Below are 11,633 nucleotides of genomic sequence, written 5' to 3'. Positions count from 1 at the left end.
TATCTTAACTAATATATATTTACTGTAATTCAGCTCCTTTATTACGTATTGCATTGTACTGCAGCCACAAAGCCAACAATTTCACGGCATACGCCGGTGATGCTAAATCTGATTCTGAGCTCTCTGTCCCATTTGTTCCTCTGGTCACAACACACACAAAATACTGTTGGAACTCAGCAGGCTGGGGCGCCTGTGGAAAAGAGTACAGTCGACGTTCGGGCCGAGACCCCTCACTCAGTCCTGCCGAAGGGTCTCGTCGGCTGTAGTCCTTTCCATAGACGCTGCCCGGCCTGGTGAGTTGCTCCAGCATTTTGTTGTGTGAATATTGTTACCCTATTTAGTTTTTAATAACTTCCCCCACCATTCCCAAATTAGTGCCTCAGGGGAGTCTGTAGTGCTTATAGCCACTCCAGGTGGTCAAATACACTGCAGAAAGTTTGCGGGAGCTCGGCGTGACTCGTTCTCAGCTGACCGGATCACATGACTTCTTGTTCCTGTCGCACCGGGAAGAGTTCGTAAAAGCCTCAGAATTGTGGAAGGGGACGGATATAGTTCAGGTTCTTTATGGCGTGGACTCGGTATCAGTTGGGCCTGGCGGCAATGATGCTTATTACAGGATCCATTAACACATTGTCAGCTAAGTAAGTATCAGATATATGTTTTATTGGCAGCGCCAGGCTCGAGTGGCCAGAGTGCGCTGGTTTCATTGAAGAATCTCTCTCTCCCCCTCCCTCTCTCTCTCTTCCGCTCTCTTTCTTTCTCAGCAGATAATCTTCCAGTATTCGCGTTCGGAGATTTTCTTTCCAAATCCCCCTTTTATAATCCAGTTTACTTGAAATCCACTGGTGCTTTAATATGATTTATTCAAGATCACATCCGACCCAGGAAATTAATTTCGGCTAGCGCACACAAAATGCTGGAGGAATTCAGCAGGTCAGACAGCATCCATGGAAATGAAGAAGTTATGTGAAGAAGCGTCTCGGCCCGAAACGTTGACTGTCCATTTCCATGGATGCTTCCTGACCTGCTGAGTTCCTCCAGCACAGGGGCTCCCCCGACACCTTTTTAAAAAAATATATACGATGGACCCACATCCATTAACCGAGGGATCCGTGGACCCCAGGTTGGGAACCGTGCTCCAATATTTTGTGGTTCGGATTTCCAGCATCTGCAGAGTCTCTTATGTTTATAATTTCGGCTTCCAGTGGGGGCGAGGATATGGACTCAGTTCCCCACAAGTACCGTGTGCAAGGCTGCTCAGGTGACCTACGGGGTCAGCTGCTCCGGGGTGGTAACTTCGGTGCACCTGGGGAGATCGGTACCACGTCACTTGAATTAAATGCGGGTTTTTTTTTTGGCATCCAGCTTCCTTGAGTTTAATCTGTGCTGTGCTTAAATTCCAAAAATGGTTGGAGGGAAAGTAAATCGACTAAATGCGAGGTGAAAGTCATAATTGAAAAGTCAATTCGATCGTAGTAGCAACGAAATTGGGATAAGGAAATGAAAGGACTGCATTTATATAAAATTCGGAGGATGGTGGGAGCTCAACTGGGAGAGGGTATAAAAGGCGGGTAGAATGAGTCCTGACGAAGAGTCTCGGCCCGAAACGTCGACAGTGCTTCTCCTTATAGATGCTGCCTGGCCTGCTGTGTTCCACCAGCATTTTGTGTGTGTTGTAAGAATTCATACTTGCACACTTACATATTGGACATACTAATTTGAATAATTCCTTGTTCAGAATTAATACCCATGATATGGGCATTTTTAGGGAGTGCACTTACCAAGAAGCAGTGTTGCATATATTGCTGGAATGCAGTTGCTATGAGGTTCAAAGGAAGCATCTAATTGGTAAATTGAGATCTTTAACATGGAAAGTTTGTTCCAGTATCACTGCCATCATATTGCATATAAGTGTGTATTTATAAAAAAACATTAGACTTTATGATATTATTTGAGCTTGTGGAGATTGCAATTTAGTGGATATACTTCCTATCACTTTGCTTCACATTCTAACTCCAGTGGCAGTGACACCTTGTGTTGTTCTGCCAGCTGCCGTTGAACTTTAAGGGAAATAAATCATGAGTGCAAAACTGCCCTCCTTTTATAGAAAAAGAAACACGCGTAGATTCATTCTGTGAAGCAGAACTCTGCCAAAGTGCTCAGTCTGTGGGAAGTGGGGGATGGTTCTTGGGTTAATACCTATCGGCAAGTAGTGTGTTTCATGGTTGTTGGAATGTGAGAAGATCTGACAGTTTGGGTGCCTCACCAAAAAGGACATCAGGCAGGGCCCCTTGTGCCTGTTCTTCCATTCAGCCTTTGACCAGCCTTTTGCATGTATGTCTGCATAATCAGAATTGGGTTTAATATCACTGGCATATATTCTGAAATTTCTTATTTTTTCAGCTGTAGTACATCCCAATAGAAAATAAGAACTATAAATTAAGTATACCAGTATATTAAAAACTAAGTTGAGTACTGTAAAAGAGAGGTGGGGAAGTAGTGAGGTAGTTCATGGATTGAGTGCTCATTCATATATCTGATGGCAGAGGGGAAGAAACTGTTCCTGAAACATTGAGTGTGTCTTCAGGCTCCTGTACCACCTCCTTGATGGTAGCAATGGGAAGAGGGCATGTCCTGGGTGACGAGGTCCTCAATGATAGATGCCACCTTTTTGAGGGATCGCTATTTGAAGGTATCGTTGATGGTGGGGAGGCTGGTGCCCATGATGGAGCTGGCTGAGTTTACAACCTTCTGCAGCTTTTTCTCCTCCTGTACAGTGCCCCCTGCGTACTGGAGAGTGATGTAACCAGTTAGAGCCCTCTCCACGGTAGTATTTAGTGTCATACGCAATCTCCTCAGATACTAGGAGAAAAGCCACTATTGTGCATTCTTTGTAACTGTATCAGTACATTGGGCCCAGGATAGATCTTTAGGGATTTCGACATCCAGGAACTTGAAACTGCCCGCCCTTTCCGTTTCTCATCCCTCTGAAGACGGAAGTCCACAATCAATTTCTTGGTCTCACCAACACTGATTGCAAGACCACTGAGGGTGATTAAATAGGGCATCAAGCATTACAGGTAGAAGACAGAATAAATTGGTTGAGAGGGAATACAAATCAGCCGTGATTGAATGGTGGAGCAGACCTACTGTTCTGATGGTCTAGTTCTATCCCATGTCTTATTAAATGGTTCTCTTTTACAATAAAATGGACTCTTGACCTCATAATCTACCTCGTTATGATCTTGCACCTTGTTTGCCTACATTGTATTCTTTCAGTAGCTTTTAAACTTTACACCGTTAATATTTTACCTTGTTCTACCTCAATGCAGTGTGTAATGATGTGATCTTATGAACATTATTCAAGACTGGCTTTTTGCACTGTCTTCGTACAGCTGGCAATAACAAGCCAACATCAATACAATCTTGGTTCAAAGTAAATTTATTATCAAAGTATGTACATGTTACCATATTATACCCTGAGATTCATTTTCTTGTGGGCATTCATAGTAAGACAAAGAAATACAACAGAATCAATGAAAAGTCCAAGTGCACAACATCAACTGTTCTCCTTTGACTGGCATGGTTGTTCTTTCTTCAAAGAATTCCAACAGATTTCGGGCAAGATTTTCCCTTGAGGAAACCATGCTGACTGCAGCCTATTTTATCATGTGCCTCCATGTACCCTTAAACCTCATTCTTAATAATCAACTCCAACACCTTCCCGACCACTGAGGTCAGAATGGCCTACAGTTTCCTTTCTTCTGCCTCTCTCCCTTTTTGAATAGTGGAGAGACATTTTTAATTTTCCATTCTTCTGGAATCATTCCAGCATCTAGTGATTTTTGAAAGATCGTTACTAATGCTTCCATGATCTCTTCAGCCACCTCTTTCAGGACCCAGGGCTGTACACTATCTGGTCCAGGTGACTTACCTACCTTCAGACCTTTCAGTTTCCCAAGAGCCTTCTCTGTAGTAATGGTAACTTCACACACTTCATGCTTCCTGACACTTGGAACTTCCACCACACTGCTGGTGTCTTCCACAGTGAAGACTGATGCAAAATACTTATTCAGTTCTTCTGCCATTTCATTGTTCCCCCTTTACTACCTCATTTTCCAGCAGTCTGACTTCCACTCTCGCTTCTCTTTTACATTTTATGCATCTATATAACCATATAACATATAACAATCACAGCACGGAAACAGGCCATCTCGGCCCTCCTAGTCCGTGCCGAACTCTTAATCTCACCTAGTCCCACCTACCCGCACTCAGCCCATAACCCTCCACTCCTTTCCTGTCCATTTACCTATCCAATTTTACCTTAAATAACACACCTTAAATTTTACCTTAAGTAAGTTTCTAAAGAAACTTTTGGTATCCTCTTTAATATTATTGGTTAGCTTGCTTTTATATTCCATCTTTACCTTCTTAATGACTTTTTTATTTGCCTTCTGGTGTTTTTTTTTAAAGCTTCCCATTCCATTAACTTCCCACCAATTTTTTCTCTATTATATGGCTCTTATGTTGGCTTTGATTTCTCTTGTAGCCATGGTTCTGTCTTTTACCATACTTCTTCCTCTTTGGGATGTATATATCCTGTGCCTTCTGAATTGCTTCCAGAAATTCCAGCCATTGCTGCTCTATCTTCAGCCAACCAGTGTTCTTCCCAAATCAATTCTGGCCAACTCCTCTCGCATGCCTCTGTAATTCCCTTTACTCCACTGTAATACTGATACATCTGACTTTACAAAGAAACATAGAAAACCTACAGCACAATACAGGCCCTTCGGCCCACAAAGCTGTGCAAAACATCTCCTTATCTAGGGTTACCCATAGTCCTCTATTTTTCTGAGCTCCATGTACTTATCCAGGAGTTTCTTAAAAGACCCTATCGTATCTGCCTACACTGCCATCGTCGGCACCCCATTCCACACACTCACCACTCTCTGCATTTTTTAAAAAAAAACAACTTACTCCTGACATCTCTATACCTACTTCCAAGCACCTTAAAATTGTGCCCTCTCGTGCTAGCCATTTCAGCCCGGGAAAAAGCCTCTGGCTATCCACATGATCAATGCCTCTCATCATCTTATACTCCTGAGAAGGAGAAGACTTTAGCTTCTCCTCAGATTTCAGGGTGAATTTAATCATATTATGATCACTTGCTCGTAAGGGTTCTTTTACCTTAAGCGCTCTAATCAATTTTAGTTCATTGCACAGCACCCAATCCAGAACAGCTGATCCCCTAGTGGCACAGCCAGGAGCTGCTCTAAAAATCCATCTCACAGGCACTCTAGAAATTTCCCCCTCCTGGAATCTAGCAACAACCTGATTTTCCCAATCTATCTACATATTGAAGTCCGCACATGATTATTGTAACTTTGCCCTTTTGGTATGCATTTTTATCTCCCTTTGTAATTTGTAGGCCAAATCCTTAGTACTGTTTGGGAGTTTGTATGCAACTCCCCCTCTACCTTCCTGCCTATCCTTTTGATACAACGTGTACTCTTGAACATTAAGCTCCCAGCTGTAGTCTTTCAGCTATGATTCAGTGATGCCTACAGCGTCATACCCACCAGTCTGCAAATGTGCAGCAAGTTCATCTACCTTATTCTGTATTCTGTGTGCAATCAGATACACCTTCAGTCCTGTATTCACCCTTTGTGATTTTGTCCACACTTTACTTTGCAACTCATCCTCTTGACTGCAATTTTTTTTTTGCCCTATCAGTGGCCTCTCCTCACTACACATTCATTGCCTCTGTTTGTAAACCAGCTACCTCATCTTCAGCACTGTCATCCACCTTTCTTAGGATACCTCTTGCATTGAAATATATGCAGCTCAGGACACGAGTCGCACCATGCTCAACCATTTGATTCCTAACTTTGTCTGAGGTCCACAACTTCTCCATTAACTGTTTTGGCACTTTGGTTCCCAGCCCCCTGCAACTGCAGTTTAAACCCCACTGTGCAGCATTAACAAACCTTCCTGCTAGGATATTAATTCCTTTCTAGTTCAGGTGCACGCTGTCCCTTCTGCACAGCTCCCACCTTCCCTGGAAAAGAGCTTAAACATGCAGAAATATTATGCCCTCTGTCCTACACCAACTCCTTAGCCATGTATTAAACTGTATTGTCTTGCTAGTTCTGGCCTCATTAGTACCTGGCAGGTGTAGCAATCCTGAGATCACGACCCAGGAAGTCCTGCCTTTTAATTTAGCACCTAACTCCCTATGCAGAACCTTGTCCCTCGTCCTACCCATGTCATTGGTACCTGCAATGACTATGACCTCTGGCTGTTCACCCTCTCATTTTAGAATATGGAGATCTCGATCCAACATGCCATCTGTGGGTGATGTTATGGTACGAGTCCGGCAACAATGAATATATAATTGAGTCAAGTTTTATAAACAAACAAACAAACATTTATTAAACTCTGCTCAACAAAAATGAAAAGTAAATAAATGACTAACTTAACCGGAAGTTAACTGCTATACGGCAACTCTGGAACAGTTCTTAAAGTGATAAATGCGAACACAGTCTTAACAGTGGTATATACGAATGGCCAAGTGATTTATACAGTCAATTAGGAGAGACTAATATGCGTAGTCCGAAGGATTCATGACGAAGGAAATAAAATGACTTAAAGGAACTGACCTTTTTCTTGGTGAATGAACACTGCACAACCCTTTCTGCTCTTACAGGCAGGGGTTATCTCAGATGCAGGTCACTATTTTCCGAACAAAGATTCAATAAGGTCGATCCTGTATTGAACCACCAAACAACAACAACTTTACTCAATCCTTTGGTAAAGTCTTCACTCTCCAATACTTAGACTTTAAAATTAAATCAAAGATACATCACACAAAACAGAGCGATTGGCGAAGCTGCCGGCACAACGATTCTGTACCTTACAGTAGAAAGTAAAACTCCACTTTAAAATGAAATTGCGTCATGACGGAGTAACTGATGAATTAAACTACGACTCAACACAAAACCTGCTGCGTCACAGCAGGCTTTCCCGCTTTATACCGATTGAAACATGTCATCACATGACCTCACACTGGTGGGAAAATTACATCACCCCACCATCACAAGACCATTACATCATGCTCACCAGATACTCAATTACATCATGGTCATAAGACAGTCACAAGATACCCACAGGGTGTGTAACAGTGAGAACAAGATTCTCAGAACCTCCTGTCCATTTCCCTAAATAACATATCCCCTATCACCCCAGCATGCCTCTTCTCCTTCCTTCCCTTCTGAGTCACAAAGGCAGAGTCCAGATCACTGCGTTTCCTGTGCCCTGCACCTTGGACGTAATTCCCTCTCAATATGACCTATCTATTACCCCTTCAGCCTCCCGAGTGATCCGAAGTTCATCCAGTTCCAGCTCCAATTACTTTATGCGGCAGTAGCCGCTGGGTTTACTTCTCGCAGTTGTAGTTGCCGGTGACATTAGAGGTCTCCCTACCTTCCCATGTCCCGCAAGAGTATTGACTATCCTGCCTGGCATCTCTGTCTAGCTGAGCAGGTGTAAAGAAGAGAAGGGAGAAAAAAAACCTTGAACTTTTCTTTCCTTTGCTCCTTCTGAGTGAAGCTTCTCTTTGCAGAAGCCTGAAGGTCACCACTCTGACTGTGGCCGCTGGGGCGATGGCCCCTGCCGTCCTTTCGTTTGCTCTTGCTAATCAATCCCAGATGCTGTTTGGCCGCTGGTCAAAGCTCTTTATCGGTGTAGTGAGCCACAGCTGCCATTTATTCTCGGGCAGAAAACCTGACTGGAAGTTTTGACAGGAGAGGGACTTCAGTGTCTGGATTGGCTGTTTGTTAATTTCAGTTTTCAGTAGGTTGGTTGGTGACACGGTGTGGAAAAGGCCCTTCTGGCCCTTTGAGCCACGGCACCTAGTAACCCCCCGATGAGGAGTTTCTTTAGCCAGAAAATGGTGAATCTGTGGAATTCTTTGCCACAGGCAGCTTTGGAGGCCAGGTCTTTACGATTATTTAAGGCAGAGGTTGATAGAGGTTTAAGGCAGAGATAGGTCAGGGCGTGAAGGGAGGCAGGGAGAAGGCAGAAGATTGAGGCTGAGAGGAATAATGGATCAGCCATGATGAAATGGTGAAGCAGGGACTAGATGGGTAAAATGGCCTAATTCTTACAGCCTTAGGTCTTAACCCTAGCCTAATCACGGGACAATTTACAATGACCAATTAACCCACCAACAGGTACATCTTTGGGCTGTGGGAGGAAACTAGAGTACCTGGAGGAAACCCACGTGGTCACTGGGAGAAATCTGTACGTGCTCCTTATAGGCACTTGTGAGAATTGGATCTGGGTCATTGGAACGAGAAAGCGTTGTTTAGCCACTACGCTACCTTTTATTTTTTACAGTGAACAATTCTATAATATTTGCATACAGATGATTTCCCAGTCCATCATTACGGACATCTGACACCCAGGACTTGTCCTCCATCGGGTAGGAGGCACAGAAGACTCACACTCAACGTTTTAGAAACAACTTCATTCCTCCACCATCAGATTTCTGACATACAAAAAGGCTGGATGAACTCAGCAGGTCGGGCAGCAGCAGTTGAAAGGAGCAGTCAACGTTTCGGGCCGAGACCCTTCATCAGGACCAAAGAAGGAGGGGGCAGGGGCCCTATAATGAAGGTGGAGGGTGGGTGGAAGGTGCCAGGTGAAAAACCAATCAGAGGAAAGATCAAGGGGTGGGGGAGGGGAAGCAGGGAGGGGATAGGCCGGAGACGTGAAGAAGGAATGTAAGGGGAAAGCACTATGGGTAGTAGAAGAATGCAGAATCATGAGAGAGGTGATAGGCAGCTAGAAGAGGAGGCAGAGTGAAAGTGGGATGGGGGAAGGGAGAGGGAGGGAATTACTGGAAGTTGGAGAATTCGATGTTCATACCAAGGGACTGGAGACTACCCAGACGGTATATGAGATATTGTTCCTCCAACCAAAATTTGGCCTCATTATGACAGTAGAGGAGGCCATGTATGGACATATCCGAATGGGAATGAGAGGGAGAATTGAAGTGAGTGGCAACTGGGAGATCCTCTCTGTTGTGGCGGACGGAGTGTAGGTGCTCGACGAAGCGGTCCCCCAATCTGCGTCGGGTCTCGCCGATGTAGAGGAGGCCACACTGGGAGCGCCGGATGCAATAGATTACCCCAACAGACTCACAAGTGAAGTGTTGCCTCACCTGTAAGGACTGTTTGGGGCCCTGAATGGTGGTAAGAGAGGAGGTGTAGGGACAGGTGTAGCACTTATGCTTGCAGGGATAAGTACCAGGTAGGAGATCTGTGGGGAGGGACGTGTGGATCAGGCAGTTGCAGAGAGAACGATCCCTGCGAAAAGCAGAGAGGGGTAGGGAGGGAAAGATGTGCTTAGTGGTGGGGTCCTGTTGAAGGTGGCGGAAGTTGCGGAGGATAATATGCTGGTTCTGGAGGCTGGTGGGGTGGTAGGTAAGGACAAGGGGAACACTGTCCCTGTTGTGGTGACGGGAGGATGGGGTGAGGGCCGAAGTGCGGGAAATGGAGGAGATGCAGGTGAGGGCATCATCAAATTTCTGAATGGCCAAAAAAGCAACCACGTACACTACCTCACTATTTCTGCTCTCTCTTTGCACCTCCTATTTAATACTTGTAGTTTAGTTTTTATGTATTGCACTGTGTTACTGCCGCAAAACAACAAATTTCATGACATGTCTGAGATATTAAATTGATTCTGATATCTTAAATATATCAAACTCTATACCTTTGTTTAAATGTTGTGCACAAATCTTGGGCACACATGCAGTATACAGCTGGAGTCAGATCTCAGTAATTTCCCAGTTCCAGTTCTTTCAGGAGACCAAGAATGAATGAAAACTTCATTTTTCATTTTTAGAATCTTTTTATTGGTACATAATCTACAGCTATAAAATGATACAAAACTTCAACAAATTAATATATACACAATTAATAAAGCTGAAGAAAATAAAAACTGATCGTAATATATAAAAATGAAAAAAAATTTGTATGTAAGGAAAAGAAGGAAAAAAAGAACCCCATCTAACTAAGAAAAAAAAAACCACTGACTACAAAAAAAAGGGAAAAAGAAACCCATTAGGAATCAGTGCCCGGAGCAATACGTCTTACCATCATCTATATATATAACAGGAATCATCAACCACCAATTCATATTTATATAGAATAAGATTGGAAGGAAACCATATAAAATAATTCAAATTAAATGATAATATTTGGCAAAAGAGCCCCATCTTATCTCAAAATGGAATCGGGGATCAAAAGTTCTACTTCTAATTTTTTCCAAACTGAGGCATAACATTACTTGAGAAAACCGGTCAATTAATGTAGGGACAGAGGTATCTTTCCATTTTAATAAAATAGCCCTTCTTGCCAATAGTGTAACAAATGCAATTACATGTTGATCTGAAGATGAAATACCCTGAATATGATGCGGAACTATTCCAAATAGAACAGTCAATCTGTTAGGTTGTAAATTAATTTTCAGAGCTTTAGAAATTGTAGAAAATAAAGATTTCCAAAACAATTTTAATGAAGAACATGACCAGAACATATGTGACAAAGTAGCTACTTCTGTTTTACACCTATCGCAGTAGTTGTCTATACTAGGAAATATTTTAGATAGTCATTCCTTTGTTAAGTAATAACGGTGAACGATTTTAAACTGAATTAAACAGTGATTGGCACATATAGAAGAAGAATTTACGTTTTTCAAAACACACAACTAATCTTCATTAACAAAGGTCATATTAAGTTCTTTCTCCCAATCTTGTTTAATCTTTAGTGAGAGGTTCTCTTTTTCTAACAAAAGTAAATTATAAATTCTGCTAATGGAACCTGTCACTAAAGGATTCAACTTCAAAATGGTATCCAACAAATCAGATTCTTGAAAATATGGAAACTTAGATAAATATTGTTGTAAAAAAATGTCTAACCTGAAGATATTGCAGAAAATGTGTATGAGTGAGAGAATATTTGTTAATTAACTCTTCAAAAGTCATCAATTGACCATCACAAAATAAATCTGTAAAAGAACGGATCCCTTTATTTCTCCATTGGAGAAAAATGGGATTGGTTATTGAAGGTTTAAATAAAAAGTTTCAATATAAAAAAGTAGACAACTTAAATTGTTTAAAATTTTTAAAAATTGCAAATCTGAAACCAAATCTGTAAGGACTGTTTAATAACAGGGTAAAGATTTAAATTTGGAATTTTAGAGCGTTGTAAAGGTAATGGAGCTCCTAATATTGAAGTTAAATGAAATTGTTTAACAGCTTTTCATTCCAAATCAATCCATCGTGGTTTTTGGCTCTTATCGGGCCAATATAGCCAAAAAAAATAATTGTCTGATATTAACAGCCCAATAATACAGTCTTAAATTAGGAAGTGAAAGTCCACCATCTTTTTTAGATTTTTGTAAATGATACTTATTAACTCTTGGCCTTTTATTGTTCCAAATAAAGGAAGAAATAAGAGAGTCAGTTTGATCAAAAGTTTTTTTTAGTTAAAAAGGTAGGTATATTTTGGAAAATATGTAAAAATCTAGGTAAAATCATCATTTTCACAGCATGGATACGACCTATT

At 42.0% G+C, this 11,633-nt stretch overlaps 1 protein-coding gene across 1 annotated transcript in view; it reads left to right on the top strand.

The window, feature by feature from the left end:
- Nucleotides 1–478: 478 nt before the first annotated feature.
- slc35f6 (solute carrier family 35 member F6) overlaps nucleotides 479–11,633 on the top strand; it is a 69,982-nt gene continuing 58,827 nt past the window's right edge. The window contains exon 1 of the mRNA XM_073057472.1: nucleotides 479–641. Within this exon, the coding sequence (XP_072913573.1) occupies nucleotides 565–641 (77 nt within the window). The 5' untranslated portion in view covers nucleotides 479–564. The remainder of the gene's footprint in view (nucleotides 642–11,633) is intronic.

This window comes from Hemitrygon akajei, chromosome 9, assembly GCF_048418815.1.
Source record: "Hemitrygon akajei chromosome 9, sHemAka1.3, whole genome shotgun sequence".
Taxonomy (NCBI): domain Eukaryota; kingdom Metazoa; phylum Chordata; class Chondrichthyes; order Myliobatiformes; family Dasyatidae; genus Hemitrygon; species Hemitrygon akajei.
This window is presented reverse-complemented; position numbering and strand designations above follow the sequence as displayed.